At 34.9% G+C, this 21,314-nt stretch overlaps 1 protein-coding gene across 1 annotated transcript in view; it reads right to left on the bottom strand.

Annotated features, from left to right (window-relative positions):
- CAP2 (cyclase associated actin cytoskeleton regulatory protein 2) overlaps positions 1-21,314 on the bottom strand; it is a 201,747-nt gene that overhangs the window by 77,042 nt on the left and 103,391 nt on the right. Inside the window, exons 5-6 of the mRNA XM_074207229.1 lie at positions 1,436-1,579; positions 993-1,078 (exon numbers count right to left, since the gene is read on the bottom strand). Of these exons, the coding sequence (XP_074063330.1) occupies positions 993-1,078; positions 1,436-1,579 (230 nt within the window). The remainder of the gene's footprint in view (positions 1-992; positions 1,079-1,435; positions 1,580-21,314) is intronic.

Here is a 21,314-nt window from a genome sequence, read left to right on the forward strand (position 1 = left end):
GTAAGGATGTCCCAGATTTCTGACTCTGACCCTATTGCATATTTTTGCCAATGATTTGGATGAAGGCAAAAACAAAAGATTTTCAGATAACACCACTATGGGAGGGATTCCTAATATGATAGATAATATGCAGTATTCAAAAATATCTTTATGAATTAGAATAATTGGTTGAATTGAATTAAATGGCATTTAATGTACATACATGTAATGACTATGTAAATGAATAAATACCAGATACTTGTTCAATACATATTAAAATCAGTGGCATTAGATACATAAACAGAGGAAGACATTGTTAGACAAATTTGAATATTTTTTTGATGGCCATTGAGATCAATATAAGTTAATAGTGTGACATGCTTCTGAGAACACTTCTAAATCTGATATCCTGTGATTCCTTGTCTTAATTATCTCTAATCAGGGTCTCATTCTCATCTACCTTTTTCTTTACATTGCTTCATTTTCTGATTTGTCCTTTTCTGAATTTTACAAATTACTCACATACACAAAGTGATGACACTAAAGGAAATACAAAATTGTGTGATATACTAGAAAGAATAAAAACTGGCAGATTTACATCATGGATCTGAGACCAGCTATAAGTCACTCAAAATGCTCTGGGTCTGGGTTTCCTCATCTGTAAAATGAGGATTATAACAATAATACTTGTGTTATTGACCCTTTACTAACTATTGTAATATTAGTCCTTTGTAAACCTTAAAACATCTGTAGAAACTAGCCCTATTTTTATATTATAGGGAAATGCCCACCATGTACACAAAATTGGTAAAGTTGTTCATAACAAGAATAATACTGGATATTTAAAAAATTTGGATATCTGTTTAATTTTTTATTTTGTTTTGTCTCATGATATACATCAATTGAATTTCAAAGATTTCTGAAAGAAATAATGAACTCTGCTAAACAACAGCAGCATGACTACTTCTAAATAATTAACTCCAAAGTAAGGACAATAAAATAAGGCAACATACCTGTGCTTGTAGTCCTTTAAGACCCTGTTAGTATAAAATGTAGCAGCATCATTCATCTCCTTGACATAAGGACCTGGTTTAGGGGACTAAGAACAGCACCATCACCCCAGCATAGAAGAAAAAAATAACAAAGGAAGAAAACAGTTTAGAGGAAAAAAGATAAGCAATGAAGATAGTGATACTTTAAAGATATTAAGCAAAAAATGAGTACATTGAAGCTAGTGAGAGTGATTTCATAGATTGCACAGACCATGTTAAGCAGAATAAGCATTTGGCATAGGTTGAAAAGAAAGAGGAAAATGTCTCTGCTAATGCATCAGGCTAAAGATGAAGAAACAGGAAGATGGAGATTATATCTTTTAACATGGATAAATATTAGTTGTGACTTCAATTACCAAAAGGATGCCAAGTTGAGGAGTTTACAAATTATGGTCTAGACTTACCACTGCTATCCACCCTAGTGCAGGGATGCTTTCACTCACAGCTGAAAGATGATTAAACATTTGACTCCCCCGATTTCTCTCTCTGAAAGTTTGTATTTCCTGAATCTTTTCCGATATTGGTTTGAGAAGTGTAGCCACATCATCCTGCAAATAGCCAAAATATTAAATATTATTATTGAAGACAGAATGGAAGCAAAGATGCTCCAATCAGAAGCTGCCAGGATTTTCCATTTATCTGGTGGTCTAAAGTAAACATATGTGAAGTTTTCAGAACATAATGAGTTGGGGCTTTTCCCCCATTATAACTTCCAAACAATCATCTCCAAAACTTTCAAAAATTCACACCTTTTTTCCTGGTTAATAGTATTATTTTCTAAGATATCATAAAATACAACAGTATTAAAACCCTTCTAAGTAGTTATATATAAAATGAAATGAAACACCAAGAAAAAGAGTTCTTATATTTATCTGATACTAAATATTGATTTCATCTGAGGATCTGTGAAGTAAGTTCCTCAAGAATTTTTATTTTACTTTAAAGATAAAGAAACCAAACTTTGGCCATAAGAAATGACTTACCCCTGGATCACACAGGTCTGTTAAAGGCAGAAGTGACTAGAACACAGCTTTTTTTTTTTTTAAAATATCACATCCAATATGCTTTCAATCATACCCTTCCATAATGACTTTAACTATACTGAAAACATCAATGAGTAACTCAAAACTAAAGCTGTTTTTTTCTTCTAATAGGTGTGACCTGGATTGTCTTTCAAAACAACACAAATTCACTTCATACTTGCCAATTTTTGAAGTCCCATGGATGCCCAATGACTTGACATGCCAATTAGGTGGACACATATTACTGATTAACCATTATAGAAATACTGTTTTATTTTACAATTTCTCTCTTACAGTCTCTCCTTTGTCTCTTTCTAAATTTTAAGGAGTAAATACAATAGACCCCTGCTACCCAATCATTTTCCCTTTGTAATATGCTATTTATTAACCTTTGAACATGAGCAATTGAAAAGGAAGTCTTTTGCTTACAATCTGCTTGCTTTCTCATCAAGGCCTGAAAGATTTAAAATTTAAAAATTATCACCATCATTAGAACCCTCCTGGTATAGAGATAGAAAAGAAGGAAAGGGGAAGGCTGTTATCTTCAGCTGCTTTGCTATAATTGAGTCATTTCAGTTATGTTTTCTTTGCAAAAAATACTGGTGTAGATTGCCATTTCCTTCTCCAGCTCATTTTACAGATGAAGAAACTGAGGCAAGCAGGGTTTATTGAGGTCAGAGGTCAGAATTGAATACAGGTCGTCCTGACTTCATGTCTGGTGTTCTATCCCTTATGCCACCTACCTACCTCTGCACTACTTAGCTGCTCTCCATCTTCAGTTGCAGAAGCTGCCAAAGTTCATAGTTATTTGAGAAACATCACTTCAGATTCCTCTTCCTTACAAAGCACCTTAAAATCCCACAAAAATGGAAGCTATCAAATTTATTAACTCACTATACTGGTCTCACCCATATGTCAGTCAACTGGGAATTTATTAAGCACTAACCATATAGGGTACTATGCTAAGAGATAAGACAAAAAGACAGTTCCTTTCTTCAAGGAGCTCACAGTCCAACATGGTAGAACAATAGGGAGTCACAAAGATTCAGACAACAATCTACTCTTAAGTACAAATAAGACATATACAGGATAAAACTGGAGATAATTGGCGGAATGAAGGTCTGAGCATTAAGGTGGGGATAGGAAAAGGAGGAGGTCAGGAAAGGTTTCTTGAGAAGGTGGGACCTTTTCCTGAGCCTCAAAGGAAACTGATAATTCTGTGATTCAAAGCTCAACCAGTTTCTCTGATCATCTCCTGCATTTCACTTTGAACCTAAAGACCAATGGAGTTTATCTGAGTACGATCTAAGAAATTGCATTGAAGTTGGAGCCTTATGGTCAAACCTGGTAGAAATTGAAAAACCCATCTAGGCCAATTCCTTCATTTACAGATGAGGAAACTGAAGCCCCATGGAAGTTAAATGATTTACCTAGGGTCACAAAGGTAGGAAGGATTAGGAGTGGGATTTGATTTATTCCACTTGTAATAAATGTCCTCTGATGTCATAGACAATGCTCTTTCCACTGCACCATGCTTCCATCCAAGTGAAGAAATCATTCCCCAGAATTGAAAAGATTCTTGTTTTTTTTTTTTTTTTTATGAGCGGGCCTGCATGTTCATAGGGCAACTATGTGGTACAGTGGTTAAAAGTACTGAGCCTGGAGTCAGAAAAACTTGAGTTGAAATCTGGCCCATACACCAACTAGTTGGATAATCTGGGTAAATCAACTTGTTTGCCTCAATTTCTTCATCTGTAAAATGAGCTGGAGAAGGAAATGGCAAATCACTCCAGCATCTTTGCAGGGAAAACCCCAAATGGGGGGTCACAAGATTCAGACATGACTGAAATGACTGATCAACAAGCCACAAAGTTTAAAAAGTCTTCCTGGAATCAATATTTTAAAAGCTAACATTTCCTTCTACTGAAAGCAGACAAAATAACCACAATGCAATGCGTGATCAGGAGACTTTCAAAGTATTTTCCCCCAAAGTCTGTGGCAGCCCTTGTTAGAGACCCCAGCTGCAATAATCTGCGAAGCCATAACAGTCTTAATGTGGGGGACCCTTTTGAGAAAAGCCAGGAGAGCTGAATTGTTGCTGATTGCTGGCCTACTGCCCTCAGAGAAAAACAACTAGGGCCTATGTATTTATAATATTAAATAGATTTATTAAGTTGATTCTTGTTTATCTTTGACTTCCCAAGAACAAACTATAAAGTTTGAGAAGGAAGAGGATTTTGGAAGATATTTTATATCAGTTATCTGATCAAGGCATCATTAAGATTGGGAAAGTCTGCTCCTGCCTCAGTCTGGCAGTAGTGGACAGAGAATCAGAGCTTGTTTTCTTTCTTTCTTTTTTTCTTTTCTTTTCCTGCATTAAACATGTAAGGCTGGAAGTACTAAGTGCCATAGCTATGAGTCTATTTTAATAAATAGCAAAGCTTTTATTCTGTGCCAACAGTTTTCTCCTACAATTTAAAGTAGGGTTTACATTCTCCAGTTCTTGAACTTTTGTAGTGGGGATTCAAAACAGATAGAGAATGTTGTTAGCTTTATGGTCTGTTTCCAAGAAGGCTTCATAAATGGCTAATGGGGGAGAGATGCTGATAAAGAGACACCTTTTTCCTATTTAAGTGTTGAGCACATAGTAGGCTCATTGACTATTTGTTGAATTGAATTGAAATAGAATTTTTCCCCTAAGAAGAGAGGAGGGGCAGTTCCATAATAGGATGTCCTTTATTTAGAGTTTTAGTGGCATCTTTTCCTTATTTGGATAACAACTCAAAAACTCATTGGTTTTGCATATCTGGAATGGCCCCATTCTGCAATCCTTCTTTGACTTTTCTTCAGGCTTCCTTTACCTCACTTTTCTAAGGCAAAATCATATTTTACAAAGTTAAAACTGATTCCAAGGATAGGAGGGATGAAACTCTCTAGGCTTCTACCATCCATAGATTCCAAAGAACTATATAAATACATATCAACCAAGTATTGTCTACAGTATGCCAGACATGCATTAGATTCTGGGAATACAAAGTCAAAAATGTAACCACTGTTGCCCTTAGAGAGTAAATATTCTATTGAGAGGAAGGCATCCTGAACATATATAAATATATTGTTGTGCCATTTTGGTCATTTCATTTCATGATTCTATTTGGTGTTTTCTTGGAAAAGATACAAGAGTGGTTTGTCTTTTCCAGTTCAATTTACAGATGAGGAAACTGAAGCAAACAGGGTTAAGTAACTTGCCCAGGATCACCTAGTAAGTATCTAAGATCAGATTTGTACTCAGGAAGATGAGTCCTATAGACTCCAGGCCCATTACTCATCATCCCACTTAGATACCCTTATAAGAATAGGCACAATATGAATAATATCAATTAGGGCAATTTTGCAGGGAAGGATATGAGCAGCTAGGAAAAAATCAAGAAAGACTTCATGTAGGAAGTGGCTTATAAGCTGATTTTTGAAGGGAAAAAAACCCACCAGATTCTCACAGGATGAGGAAAGGAGGGAGAGCAATCCATATACTGAGTGGAGGTAGGACACAGACCCCAAGAAGAAAGATGAAAATGCCACCTATAAGGAATAGCATGAAGGCAAGTCTGACTGAGCCACAGAGAAAAGGAAGGAGAATAATATGTACAAGGTGGGAAAAATAAGTTAGAAACAGATTGTGAAGGGTTTTTAAAAGCCAAACAGAGAATTATTATTTTATCCTCAAAGTAATTGGGAGCCACTACAATTTATTAAAGAGGGGAATCACATGGTCGGAACCAGCATCTTTCAGAAAATTATTTTAGTAAGCTGTGTGGAGGATGGATTAAACTGGGGAGAGATGGGACAAAGAGATCAATTAGAAAGTTGTTGCAATAGTCCAGGCAAAAAGAGACAAGGATCCAAACTAGTGTAATGATTGTGTGAATAGAGAGGAGATATTTTTGAGAGCTACTATGGAGGTAGAAATGTCATGATTAGGCAACTGAATCTGTAAAATGAGGGGAGAGATAGGTATAGAGGCTGATACGAAGGTTGTAAACATGAGTGACTGGAAAGATAGTGCCTTCAACAGAAATGGGGAACCTTGTGAGAGGAATGAGTTTTAAAGGTAGAATATTGATTTCTACTTTGGACTTCAGCCATTTAAAATGCTTAATGGGTCAGAAATGCCACTTCATTCTCTATCCAGCAGCAACTTCCAAAAAAATATTTCTAAGAGATATATTAGCCCCATGCTCCATCATTCTTTTTCAAAGAGGTATTCCAAGACTTTCAGGTCTTTGTGACCTTAACTTCTTCTTTGAGCTGAAAGATTGTTATGTATTATCATTCATTCTCATCTCAACTTAGGTCCATAAATAAATGGATTGTTTTAAAGCAAAAGATGAACCTCATCAAGCTACAGCAAAGAAGTTACCTTGGGGAATGAAAGTAGAAACCATGTTCTTTGTGAGAAACAGTTAAAAAATCTAATCTTCAAATTGTGGTGGATAAATGTGATGTAATACTATTATGATGAAATAAAGAGATAATTCCAGAAAAGTTAAAGACTTATATGAACTGATACAGAGTGAAGGAAGAAGATCCAGAAGAAAAATTTATATTATCATATTGATATGATAAAAATGAATATTTTGAAGACTTATAAATTGATGAAGAACTAAATAAAGGACGAGGGGATTAGTAATTCAGTAACAACTACACTGTATAGAAAATTGTGAATGTTGTGGGAATTGATAGCAATGATCACACATGATTTCAGAGTACCAATGATGAAGTAAACAATTCGCTTCCTATCAGAGAGGTGATGAAGGATAGATTTTTTTGAACCTATCAATGAGGAAATTTGTTTTGCTTGATTATACATATTTACCACAAAGAATTTGTTTTTCTTTTTTTACAGAAGAATAGTAATGAAATATCTTTTTTACTAAGAAAGAAAAATATCTCATAGGTATCCACTGCATAAAGATATCTAGGCTAAGGGTGGTTTTTAAATATTATTAATATGTTCTAGTCAAATACCCATTTTATATTTAAAAAATCAAACTTCTGTGACATTCACTATTAATCCAATCTTCAAAAACTAGTCCAGTCCATATTTCCCTGCTGAATCTGAAGGCTATCACTGCTTCTCCTTGTGTTGGTATTTCTTACAACTAGTGCTTTAATTCCTATTCCTTTTCTCAGATACCTCTCTATTTAAGGCTTCTCCAAGTACTCTGCTCAGTTCAGTACTTGCCCTATTGAGACATTTGCCAATGATCTCTTTTTTCCCTCCCTTTCCTCCCATGCCATGACAGCAGATACCCCTTATTGTTCCTGTGGAACTAAGTGTCCCCTTTAATATTTTGTCTAGAGTGATGCTTTTTTTGACCAATTGCTTTTATGTCAATGATGAATGTTGCTACAGATGAAAAAACAGGTGTACTGAGGGATAGAAAACAGATTAATCTGTAATGAAATCTAAAAGAAGAATCAAATCTCTGTAATCAATATTAAGATAGCTCTTAAGTAGTAAGATGTATTCTCCAAACTTATGTTTTGATCACATACTATGAAAAATATCCAGTCACTGAATAAAGATATAGATACTACAAATGCATTGCCATTATGACTTCCAATCACAGTTTATTTGGTTTTCAACCAAATGCACCTGCTATGAAAGAAGTATAAAATTAATCTCACACCATATTTTTCTGCCATGAAAAGAATGGGAAGGGGTGGATGAAGTTGGGAGAGAAGATAATGTAAAGGGGGATAAGGTTAAAAAAAGAGACTAAGAAGGAAAATAGTGAATAAAAAATAAGATTGAGAGACTTTCACAAATAGTGATTCTAATTTTGGATGTGAGTGGGATGTTTATAGCAGCTCTCTTTGTGGTGTCAAAAGAAAATTGTCGGAGTCCCTATCAATTAGGGAACAGCTGAACAAGTTGTGGGGTATGTTTGTGATACAATATTCCTGGGCTCTAAAAATGATGAACTAAATGATCTTAGAAAAATATGGAAGGATTTGGACAAAATAATGAAAAGCAAAGTGAACAGAACCAAGAAAACACTGTATATAATAATAGTTACATTGTTTTAAGAAAGACTTTGAAAAAATAAAAAAGAAAGACTTTGAGTGACTAAGACATTTTGATTATTATAAATACAAATTAATAAAGGACATATAAAGATGCATCCAGAGAAAGAACAATAAATAGAAGTATAGATAGGAAAATTTTGTATATATATCCGTATCTATTTGTGTCTAATAGCAGTCATCTCTGGAGTGGGGGAGGAGGGAAGACAAAAGGGAAACTTTTTGAATATTTGGAGGGAATAGCAATGAGCAATCATAGTTTTTGGATTTTTCTCCTCTATCTCAGATTCTTAATTTATTTTTTTTAAGGCAATGGGGTTAAGTGACTTGCCCAAGGTCACACATATAGGCAATTATTAAGTGTGTGAGGCTAGATTTGAACTCAGGTACTCCTGACTACAGGACTGGTGTTCTATTTATTGTACCACCCTCGCTGCCCCCCAATTTTTTGGCATAATATAGTTGTTTGCATGTTGTCTCTTGCATTAGACTTGAGATCAGGGATTTATTTTTACCTTTTTAGCCTCATCATTTAGCACCTTCCTAGGTCCATAGTGAGGATGTTAGCTAAATAAATGCTTGCATCAGTTGTCAAGTTTTAAAAGTTGTGGAGATTTTACTCAAAGATCAAAATCGCTTATAGTTGTTAATACATACATATAACAGCCTCTTGAAATGTTGATTCTTTTTCCTGACCACTAGGAAGGTGGAGGAAAGTCAATTCTGGCATGACTCAGAGGAAGTTCTATGTATGAACAAGGGCAACAGTACATTTATGTGCTTGTGTGCCATATGCTTTTCCATCAACATCTGAGTCATGGACATCTGAGAAATAAAAGATATGTGGAATGCCAATCATGCAGTACTCCACCTCTTCTCGTTATGACCATGCTCAGTCTAAGTTTGACTTGTCAGTCATTAATATTTTCACTCACTAGCTCTAACCTCTACATATCAAATAAAAAACAGACCTCTCATATTTTTTTCAGATATGGAATGTCACTTTAGTCATTCAAACTCAAGATCATAATTTAAATTCAGTAGAGACATGGTTAAAATCAAAAGCATTACACATGTATATCAGAGAAAGTGCCTTTCATTCACTTTTTACTTCCAACCATTAAGGCATTAAACTCCATTCAGGTTAGACTCTGGTAAGTCCCTGTTCAGTTTCCCAATCACAGCAGAGGAGTGTTGTATAACAGGTCCTGAGGATGATTCTTGGAGTGCTCAAGGTTCTCTTGTTTTCAGTTTCATTGATGCCTCCAGAGTCCCCTGGGTTGCACTATGTTACTCTGGATCAGTAGGGCAGCAGTGAAATAGCCTTTCCCTAGTTTTATTTCTAGTCCCACAGTAGCTCCCAGAATCCAGAAAAAGAGCCCTTCCAAGGCCCATCTCAGCCTAGTAGAAACTGAAGTAGATAAAGAGTTTTTGCAGCAATATTGATCATCATTTTTTCTAATTTTCCTTCTTCAACCTCTTTTCATCAATCTGCATCCTCTGCCACATTCTCCCTTAAAGCCCATTCATCCAAATTGACTCCATGCTGAGGCATCACCACTAATATTAGCTCCTTCTTCCTGGGTTGTCTCAAGTGAAACTTGGCATCAGTAAGTGTCCTCTAACCATGTGTATTTGGGCAAATATTTTCTAAAATAGATGCTTGTGTCCATGAACAAATGTATCCTTTAATCATATTCTTACATCCCAAACATTTGTTTCAGGTACATAAGTGTCTATATTTTTGGGAAATAGGTCTACACAATAGAAAGCTTGTTACAGTTAGCAGTAAAATAAGTTTCTGTTTGTGGACAATTGGAAAAAGCAATGTTTTTGAAGCCTCTTCCACAAAACAGTTGCCTTTCAATATTCTCTTTCCAAGGTCAACTTATTAGTCAGAAAACTCTTGTGAAATTTCTGAAACAGCCTAATGAACACCCAGTACCTACTATGCGCAAGGAACTAGTAAAATGTACTCTAATAAATATTTTGGGAAAATACTTGTAAAACTGTCCCTCGAAGGCTTCATTTATCATTTCATGCTTTTTTTTTTTAAAAAAGGGTTCCTAATTTAAAAGCCACCATTTTCTTTTTTATGTAATTTTTCTTTATTTTTTACCAATTACATGTATGAGTTTTCAACACTCATTTTTTTTAGGTTTTGATTTTCACAGCCTTTCTCTCCTCCCTCCCCTTGACAGTGAGTAATCTCATATAGATTATACAAGTGTAATTATTTATTTTGTTTTTGCCTTTTTTTTTTGCAAGACAATGGGGTTAAGTGACTTACCCAAGGTCACATAGCTAGGCAATTATTAAATGTCTGGGGCCAAATTTGAATCCTGAATCCAGGGCCGGTGCTCTATCCACTGTGTGTGCCACCTAGCCATCCCCATTGCGCCACCTAGCTGCCCCTAAGTGTAATTATTTAAATATATTTCCATAGTAGTCATATTCTACCCTTTAATTGAATCCTGAAGGCTTTGATCATCTAGCCACATAAACCAATCATTTTGAATGACCATGTTTTCTAAATAATGGATGGTGAGACCTTCAAGAGCTATAACTTTAAAACTATTTTTGATGAAAATCTTTTGAAAATGTACCATTTAGTTTCTCATTGCTTTAAAAAATACAGAATATTATCTCACTGTTTTCTTGATCTAATTCACCCCATCCTACACGCCACTGACAAATTCATCTCCTTGATATACAGGGTTTTCATCATGTCACTTTAAAATCTAAAAAACTTCAGTTATTTATGGAGTTAAAGTCTAAAATTTTTTAGCCTGATACTCAAGTCCCCTACCAATTAAGATACCTTTGGCCTCCCTGGCTTATGTCACATGCTTCTCTGTCATGTATTTTGTACTGGAGCCAAACCAGTATAATTACTGTCCCTTTAATACATTGCTTACATTCCTGATTCCATATCTTTGCTTAGTCCAAAAGCTCATAATGCTCTCCTTGGGTCCACCTATTAAGACCCTATTCATCTTTTCACATCCCAGCTTAAATGTCTCTTCTTCCCTGAAGTCAGTTCCAGTCACCCCAAGCTAAAAGAGATGTCTCCTTTTGATTAACTCTTAGAATGAGATATTTATGCCTTCATAATGTACTTATATTTTTTGCTCTTATGGTCATTCATATATGCATCTTTCTGTTGTTTAGTCATTTCAGTTGTGTCCAACTCTTTATTTGGCAAAGATACTGGAGAGGTTTGTCATTTTCTCCTCCAGATTACTTTAGAGATATGGAAACTGAGGCAAACATGGTTAAGTAACTTTCCCAAGGTCATCCACCTAGTAAGTGGCCAGATCTGAACTCAGGAAGATGACTTCAGATCCACTATTCTGTCTACTATGCCACCTAGCTACCCAATGTGTATCTTATCTGCCTATTAAAATATATTCTCAGGCAGCTAAGTGGTGCAGTGGATAGAGCACTGGCCAAGGAGTCAGGGAGTACCTGGGTTTAAATCTGGCTTCAGACACTTATTACCTAGCTGTGAGGCCTTGGGGCAAAACCACTTAAATCCCATTGCCTTGCAAAAAACCTAAAAAAATAAAAATAAAAAAATAAAATAAAAATATTCTCAGTGGAGGAACCAAGTCTTACTTTCTTTTTAAGCACCTAGAAAAATGCTGTTCTGTGTAATTTAAATTGACATTTAGAGCTGGGAGAGACTTGTAAAGATCATCTAACCCTCTCCTTCCTATCCCCATTTTCCATTCCAAAGGAGGGGAAAAAAACCTGCCCAAAGTCATATACTGAGGAAGTAGCAGAGAAGCATCCCAGGACCTTTGGCTCTAAAGCCTTTTCCTATGTTACTGCATCAAACTGAATCACATTTCTTGGCTGAAAGTATTCCTAGAATCAGCTATGACAGTGTGCTCAAGATGTAGCTGTAGGTATAGATAGAGATTGTGAATGTACATTTTTCAATTCAAGCAATATTTACTAAGCCCTTAAGTTTTATGAGTAAACCACTGAGCAAGACAGAAAGTGTGGGGTGAACTAAAAACAAACTCTCTAAGAAAAGTTCCTATTATCTTACTTTGTTACCTATCACCTTTTCACATATAGGTGGAATTGGACAATAGGGTTGTTGACTTATTGACGTTAAGTACAATATGGGATATTTTTTTTTCTTTGAAATTTCATTTTCTTTTTTTCAATGAACAAACAAAAAAAAATCTATTTTCTCTACTTTCCACCTCTCCCTCTATTGGGGAAAAAAAAGAAAAAACAAAACTCTTATAACAAATATCCTTAATCAAGTAACAACAAATTCCTAAATTGGCTGAATCCCATAAATATGTATCTCAATTTTCATCCTTATGTGTAACCAAAGATTGATGCAGCCTCTTTGCCAAATCAATTGGGATTGTAAGCTTTTTTGGGTCATAGATGCCTATGGTAGTAGTCCTTTTGAAGTCTAGAGATCCCTTCTTAGGATGTTTTTAAATGTATGAAAGAAAATTTCAAAATTAAATTGAACAATTTATTTACATTGAATTTTAACATTTGAATAATTTACATTGAGTAATTATCAAAATATATTCTTAAAAAAGCTAATGGATACCAGTTTAAGAATCCATGCTGCTTTCCATTGATTTAGAATTGATTTGGCCAATAGATGAGTGATCATAGGATCACACAAAATAGTCATCAGAAGAAGAGTGGCAAACTATTACCAACCATATGAAAGAATGCTCCAAATCACTAATAATAAGAGAAAAATAAATCAAAACATTTCTAAAGTTTCACCTAATTCTCAGAATAATTGGCAAAATATTAGAATAGTCAATTTTGTAATCATTTAAGAATACATGTATGCTAATGCATTGTTGATGGAGTTCTGAATTAGTATGCATTCTGGGAAATCAAATTCTACAATGAAAATTCCTCAAATATCTGTAACTTGAGATACCACTGTGAGGCATATACCCTAAGGAGATTAGAGAAGGAAAGAAAGGTGCTATATATAACAAAATATTTATTGCAAAATATTTGTGGCATTGACGAGCTGGACATTAAATAAATACCCATTTAGTAAGGGATAGCTGAAAAATCTGTGGAAAGTAAATGTCACGGAATATTGCCATGCTGTAAAAATGATAAACATAATGAATACAGAGAAGCATGGAAAGATTTTATCAATTGATGCAAAGTGAAATAAACAATTAGGAAAACAATATACAACAACTACAAAATATAAATGGGGTGATGGAAAACGCCATCTATATTCAGAGAAAGAAGTATGGAGTCTAAATGCAAATCAAAGATATTTTAACTTTTTTTTGATATTTTAACTTTTTAAGATTTTATTTTATATTTTTTCCCTCCTAATGGTTTTTCCCCCCTTTTTTGACTAATATGGAAATATGCTTAACAAAGTTGTACATATATAACTTATATCAGATTACCTGCTTCAAGGGAAGGGGGGCGAAAAGGGAAAGGAGGGAGAAAAATGTGGAGCTCAAAATCATACAAAAATGAGTGTTGAAAACTATCTTTACATGTAATTAAAAAAATAAAAACATTAAGTGGGTTTTGAACTGTTGTTCCCTTTAATGCAATTATTTAGCAATGTTCCAAAGAATATCTTCCATAATTACATTTTATAGAATACTATAAATTTACTTGCAAAAGAGAGGTTATTCAAAAAATGTTGAATGAATATGTAAAACTGTAGACTACAGGGTAAATTAATGGATTAGATTACAAGATAGAAATATGGTAAATATTTCCAGATAACCATTCAAATTCTTCAAAACAAGCTTTATGAGTAACTATAAATTTATTTAATTAAAAAAACTAATATTTTTGACATTACTTTTGTTTTTCTTTCTTTTTTTTTATTTTTACAAAGCAGTTAGGTTAAGTTACTTGCCTAAAGTCACACAGCTAGGTAACTGTTTAGAGTTTGAAGTTAGATTTGAACTCAGGTCCTCCTAACTCCAGGGTCAATTGATATTACTTTTCTTTTTTTAGAAATATTTTATTTATTTTTAATTTTGTAATTTTCCCCTAATCTTGCTTCCCTCTCCCCACCCCCACAGAAGGCAGTCTGTTAGTCTTTACATTGTTTCCATGGTATACACTGATCTAAGATGAATGTGATGAGAGAGAAATCATATCCTTAAGGAAGAAAAATAAAGTATAAGTGATAGCAAAATTATATAATAAGATAACTGAATTTTTAAATATTTTGGGGGGGTTTTTTGCAAGGCAAATGGGGTTAAGTGACTTGCCCAAGGCCACACAGCTAGGTAATTATTAAGTGTGTGAGACCAGATTTGAACCCAGGTACTCCTGATTCCAGGGCCAGTGCTTTATCCACTATGCCACCTAGATGCCCCTGTTTTTTTCTTTTTAAATTTTGGTCTTTGGTCTTTGGTCAAACTCCATAATTCTTTCTCTGGATACAGATGGTATTCTCCATAGCAGATACTCCAAAATTGTGACTGATTGTTGCACTGATGGAATGAACAAGTCCATTAAGGTTGATCATCACCCCCATGTTGCTGTTTGACATTACTTTTCAATGAAGGTAGAAGATTATAGTTCCAAACAGAAGAAAAAAATTCTTCATCCATTCTGGCTAAATGCCCCTTCTCATTCTCTTTTGCTAGATCTTCCTCCTCTTGTCATCCACTAGATGTGGGCATCCCCCAAGTCTTCATCCTAAAATATTTTCTTCTCTTTAAAACTCTCTTCTTAGGTGATCTTATCTAGTACCATGATTTTATCATTTCAGTGTTATGACTTGATTATATCTATCTATCCATCCTTAGTCTCTCTCCTGATCTCTAGTTCCCCACTACCAACTCTTGTTTACAGACTTGAATGTTCTTTAAGTCTCCCAAACTTAATCAATATATTTCCTTTCCTCTGAAGCTATCTCGTTCACTTAACTTCTCCATTTCTATTGAGGGCATTATCATCCTTTTTTTTCCCCTATCAACATATTAACAACTCTGGAGTCATCCTTAACTTTTCCTTCTCCACATCCCATATTCCATTCATCATTAATTTTGTTTTTCCAACCTCTGCAACATCTTTCTTGGGGTGCTTATCTTTACTTACACAGTTTTTTCTCTAGTTTAGACCCTTATCACCTCTTATCTCCACTATTGTCACAACTTCTTAATTTTCCTGCCTGCTTCCCTTTACAATTTACACTGCATACTAAAGTGATAGTTGTAAAACAACTATATGACCATGTCACTTGCTATCTTAAATATCTTCAATGATTCTTTTGATCTCTTTTTTTAGGTTTTTGCAAGGCCATGGGGTTAAGTGGCTTGCCCAAGGCCACACAGCTAGGTAATTATTAAGTGTCTGAGGCCAGATTTGAACTCAGGTACTCCTGACTCCAAGGCCAGTGCTCTATTCACTGCACCACCTAGCCGCCCCTAATTAGGGTATTTTTAACAAAATAAATAAAAATACAATGTAATGGATTGTTACTTTGAATTCAGGTCCTCCTGTTTCCAGGGCCAGTGCTCTATCCATGTGCTACCTAGCCGCTCCTTTTGATTTCTTGAGATAAAACATCAACTCCTCAGTTTAATCTTCAAAGTCAGTTACAATCTGCCTCCTCCTAACCTTTCTAATCTTATTTAAGATTACTCTCCTGCATTTACCTGCTGTTCTAGTCAGGCTGCCCTACTAGTTTTTCCCTATAGCTGATATTTCATCTCCCAACACCATGCCTTTGCAAAAATGGTTCTCTATATTTGACTTCACATTTATACACAACCCCTTTATATAATGGATAGTTCTGGACCTCTGAGTTCAAATCCTGTCTTAAAATACTTAATAGTTGTTGACCTTATGCAATCCATTAAATCTCTTTTGGTTTCAGTTTCCTCATCTGTAAAATGGAAATCATAATGCTACTACTTCATAAGCTTGTGGTGAGAATCAAATAACATAAGTAAAGCACTTTGAAAATATTAAAATACTACACAATGCTAGTTATTTTTTATTTTACAAGGTAATTTTCACTCTCCAACCCTCTGCAAGTGGCTTTATCCCTACTGTACAGATTAGTAAATCAAGTCTCTGAGATGTTGAGTGATTTGGCATGAACTTATGAGCTAGTAAGCACATGAAATGGAATTAAAATCTCATTCTCCTGAATTCTTTTTACAAAAAAAATTCCATTTTTAAAAATTCTGTACAACTGGCAATGAGGACATCATTTAATTTCTCAGTTTGTATAAGTGGAACAGTGCCTAAAGCAATGGGACTAGACTCAGGAAGACTCATTGACCTGAGTTCCAATCTAGCCTCAGACACTTAATAGCTATGTGATCTGGTCAAGTCATTTGATCCTGTTAATAAAGTTTTGTAACTGATCTCAATAAACTCAGTCAAGTGGTGCAGAGTAGTATTTAATGGGTTTTATAGCTTTAAACTGACTGGACCATAATCTTATTGCTGACAAAATTAACTTAGCCATGATATAGTGATGCAATGAAAGAGTATTGAACTTGGAGTTAATAAATGTGGATTGGATCCTTGGCTCAAACAGCTATGTGACTTTAGGCAAGTCAATTAGCCTCTCTGAATCTCAGTTCCTTCTTTTGTAAAATGAGGACAAAACTACTTACACTATCTGTCTTGTAAGAATCAAATATGATAATGTATATGAAAGCTCTTTGTAGGTCACTATATAAATTTGGCATCATAGAGCAAAGGGCAAGATTTGAGGTTAGGTCTGGGATCATTTGTCTCTTATCCTTAGTAAATGTGTGATTATAAGCAAGTGAGCTAGCTCATTTGAGCCTCAGTTTCCCCATTTGAAAAAAAGGAGTTGATACCTTGTAACATCCCTTTCCTGGGCATGTTTTAAGGATCTAATGAAATGTGCTCTGCAAACTTTAAAGTGCCATACAAATATCAGATGATGATGATGGTTAACTAGGGCTAATAAAAGAGGAAGTGACAAAAAAGAAACTAGCTATGAAGCCAATATAGTCTATATTCTAAATTTTATACAATTGCCAATGGAAACATGGTTTAATTTTGACTTTATATACCTAGAACTTCACACAGTTGCCAGCATATAGTAGGCAAGTAAAGGTTTGTTTAAGGTTCAAGTTCTGCCTGTGACATATACTGACTGCATGACTTCGGGCAAGTCAGTTGACTTTTAGGACTCTATGCAACTGTGTAAGATGACATTGCTTGCAGAAAAGGTTCTTGTCTGCATTGGTAAAGGAGGCTCTTCATTTGAAGTTGCCTAAACCAATAAATCTACAAATCCTATCCCTATCCTTTTTCTTATGGTGCTTAAACAATGTTGATCATATAGATGTAATATCTGGCAGATCTGAGTCTTAGAAATGAAAGATAGTTGTATTCTTTCTTACTTTTATTTCTCTTCTTTAGGTGAGGGGGAAAAACACAACCTATTGGTAGATCTTTCTCCTCCTTTCCTGTGTGATTTTCTGTATTATGTCTATCCAGATTTTACAGTACATCCCACCTTCTTTCTTTTTCTACTTGTCAGAGGGCTGACACTAGGAATTCTATTGCAAAAATTTAAGAAAAAAGGATATTTGACTGAGTGAAATTCTATTTGAGTCTTCTCAATGTGTCATAAATCAGTAGTTAATCATTACAGAACATGAACTATCTATAAGGAAAAAACAGTAGAAAGAGATTCAAAGCATGACTATACAGGTACAAGTTCATTTTTAATTTCAGACACTCTTTGACTTTTTACATAGGATAATCTGCATGCTACTGATTAGCATTAAGGAACAAAGTCTACAAGCTGCAAAATCAAGTACCAGTTTGACCACTGGTGTCCTGCCAAATTTATTTCCTTCTCCTTGGTACTTTTTCTTACCTCCACATTTTTTTTTCATGTCCATCCTTTGAAGCTGCTTTTTTTCCTCCCAAAGTTTTCATGTAGATGATCCCAGATAACATACAGGGCTCATTTCTGTCCCGACCCCCTTCTCTTTCACTGTGCAGTATAACTAAAAACTTCAATTAATTGTATGTTCATGCAAAGAGAAAAAATTACATGCTTTGCAAGGTGCTAATTCTACAGTGAATTCCTGAGATTGGAATTATATCTCTCTTGCATCCTGTAATACATACAACATGAAATAAAATTCTGAAATATGAAATGAAAATCTAATATAAAATTTCCTCATATTTCATAATGGAGTTACAAAACATGAAATGAAAATTTTTCCAAAGTAAAGATCAAACAGGTCACTCGAAAAGAAATATTGCCTTTCTTAATGCTAAAACAAGCTCTAATCTGAATAAATACACAGGAATTTCTACAGGTCTTGAAAAATTGCCTTGAGGATTCTTGAGTGAATACTAGTTAGAAACTTTTAAGGCAGTGAATTACTTCAAGTTACTTACTTCAACTCAATGCAAAAACATTTGTTAAACCTCTGAGTGTAGAGCACTGTGCTAAGTTTTATGGAGGGGAAGGGGATGTGATTCCAGTATTCAAATAGATCTCTTGATATTATCAATATGGATGTTCTCTTTACCAATGTTATCCATCCATGAATCCATGAATCCATCCATCTATAGCTTGGGATTCTTGTTGCCAAGGTATAGTGATATGATACAAACATAAATAATTAGATTACAAAATATCAGATACTAAACACATAAGAGGTGCCCTCTGTATCTCCTGGCTGTGAAAGATCTGAGGGGGCAAAGTTAAGATCAGCTGAAATAAGCAACATTTAAGTTGGACTGTGAAGAATGGAGGTTAAAAATTGAGCATTGTTCAGTTAGGCAAAAAGTGAAGTCTACACCTATTTATGGAACCCAGTCAGTAAGAAAATTGTGAGTAAGATCCTGAGGGAATACATTCCTAAGAATGTTTTTGGAATCCAAGTCTGCCAGGGATGAGGAATGGGTAGGCCCTGTGACTACATGCCCTTGAGACAAGAAACTAAGTAATTTTTTTGTGTATTCAGTTCTTACAGTGAACTAACAGGGAACAATTATAGGAACAATGCTATAAATAAGATTTTCTAAGTGACAATACAGTGAATTTTCATGATATTACAGTAGGATTTTATCAAAATAACCAGACCCTGGAAATGTAGACTTTAGTTCAACCATATTCTATAGGAGTTAAAAAAGATTAGGGATAAGACTGACATATATTGATTGCTTAAGGAGCTGTCTAATCACTGGGCAGATCTATAAAGAAGTTCCTGAAAAGAAAGATGGGAGAGAGGGGGAAGGAAATAAGCATTAAATACCTACTTTGTGCTAGTCACTATGGGAAGTAGTTTTACAAATATTATCTCATGACATCCTCACAAGAACTCTGTAAATTAGGTAAGTTCTAGAAATAATAACCCAACAGAAAGCTCTTAATATTATATTCCATTAGAATAGGCTGCAAAGAGGCAAAAGCTGTGAACCAAGCAGTAATCCATGGAGAGATTTTAGAGAGAAGACCTAATTTTCATGTGTAAGAGTGGGGTTTGATTGAGTTAATCAAATATAACATCCCCACTGAAAGTAAGGTACTTTGGATCTTTAAAGGATAATGGAGGATTTGGGCTATCCTATTGACATCCTTGTTGTATCCTGGAAACATTTGAAGGTAGTGTCTGCATTTGGATGTGAGGATGTACATGATGAGAAATGTACATGATGAGAAAAGACAGATTCAAGACTCTATAGAGTCCAGCAGAAAAACTACCTTATACTTAAGGGGAATATTTTGAGGACTCCATTAAAAGGTCTTTCAGGATTACCCTTTGCAAGTATGCTCTCTAAGTCTGCATTCAAAGTCTAACTTCAATTAAACTCATTTCCCTCAAAATGTTTTTTCAGTCTCTCAAAAATGACAGCTAACCCAGGCTCTCCTGAAAAGAAATTATCTTAGCTTTTTATCTCTATTCCTCACAGATTATCACAACAATTACAGTTAATTCTCTCCAGATAACAGTTGGTGATCTCTATAAGAATTCTATTTTCTCTCTAAAACAGTCACATTATTCAGACTGTGAAAGAGGCAGTTTAAGTTAGGATTAATATATGCAAATACATAAACATCTGTATATCTGTCTATCAACCTATGTTGTCTCTTTATAATAAAAGCTCTTTGAGTTCTTGTTTTTGTGTCTCCAATGTATAGCATAGTGCCCAATTTATAGCAGGTGCTTACTAAATGCTTACTAGATTGAGCCTGGCTGAACTTGACATCAGGCAGTGGTTGGGGATACCCTGGAGGATGTTCCATTTATTTTGAGTTGTAGTGAAGAGAAAATAAAGAAATTTGGGAATAGGGAAAAGGTGTGGGAAAAGTGTATGGTTACCCTTAAAAAAATTTCCTTCTCAAAAGGAAATGCCCCAGGGAGGAATCTTGCCTTAATCAGAGATCAGATTTCTTTTTTGCTATCAGTTAAACAAGGATTGTCAGTAAGAGCCATGAAAGGACCTAGGTTAGGTGTCTAGTGAAGCTGAAGGGTGGAGACACCCAGGGGAAGTGAGGACTCCAGGAGGAAGGAAAGGGGAACTGATAAGGAAGTGTGTGTGTGGGGGATACTAAATCCAAAAATTTCCTACTTAAAACTTTTTCTTCCTAGCTCTGTGATTTAAAATCCTCTCAAATCCCACTTTTGGCTCTGGTATCATAGATTTACATCCCCTACTATCAATGGTTCAGTGGCAATGGTCCTGAAATACTTAAGCACTGACTGTATTAAACTAAAATGGATGAAATCCAGCTGACCACTCTGAGATCTTGGCAAATATTGTAATTGAACATCTGTGGGTTTCAGTCTCTCCATTTGTAAAAACGTAGTATAATATTACTCCCTACCAATCTTGCAGTGATATGAGAATTAATTAACAGGTGTTAAAAGCATTTTAAGATCTTTGATTTAAAAGGTCCATTATTGGAGCTGGCAAAATTCACCTTTATGAAAAGAATCTTGTTTACTCTTCTATTTAAGGAACTCAAATTTTCTCCTCATCTACCCTCTTTGCTGCCCTATCACTGTAAACCAAAAATACAACCAAGTACTGCAAATTTTATTCCAGGATGCTTACTATATTAGTGGGATATACAAGAGAATATTTTATTATCTTAGATTTGAATTCCATTAAAATAATCTTCATATAAGAACAGTGTAGAATGATTCTCAAAGACTGAACT

Source organism: Macrotis lagotis, chromosome X (assembly GCF_037893015.1).
Source record: "Macrotis lagotis isolate mMagLag1 chromosome X, bilby.v1.9.chrom.fasta, whole genome shotgun sequence".
NCBI classification, from domain to species: domain Eukaryota; kingdom Metazoa; phylum Chordata; class Mammalia; order Peramelemorphia; family Peramelidae; genus Macrotis; species Macrotis lagotis.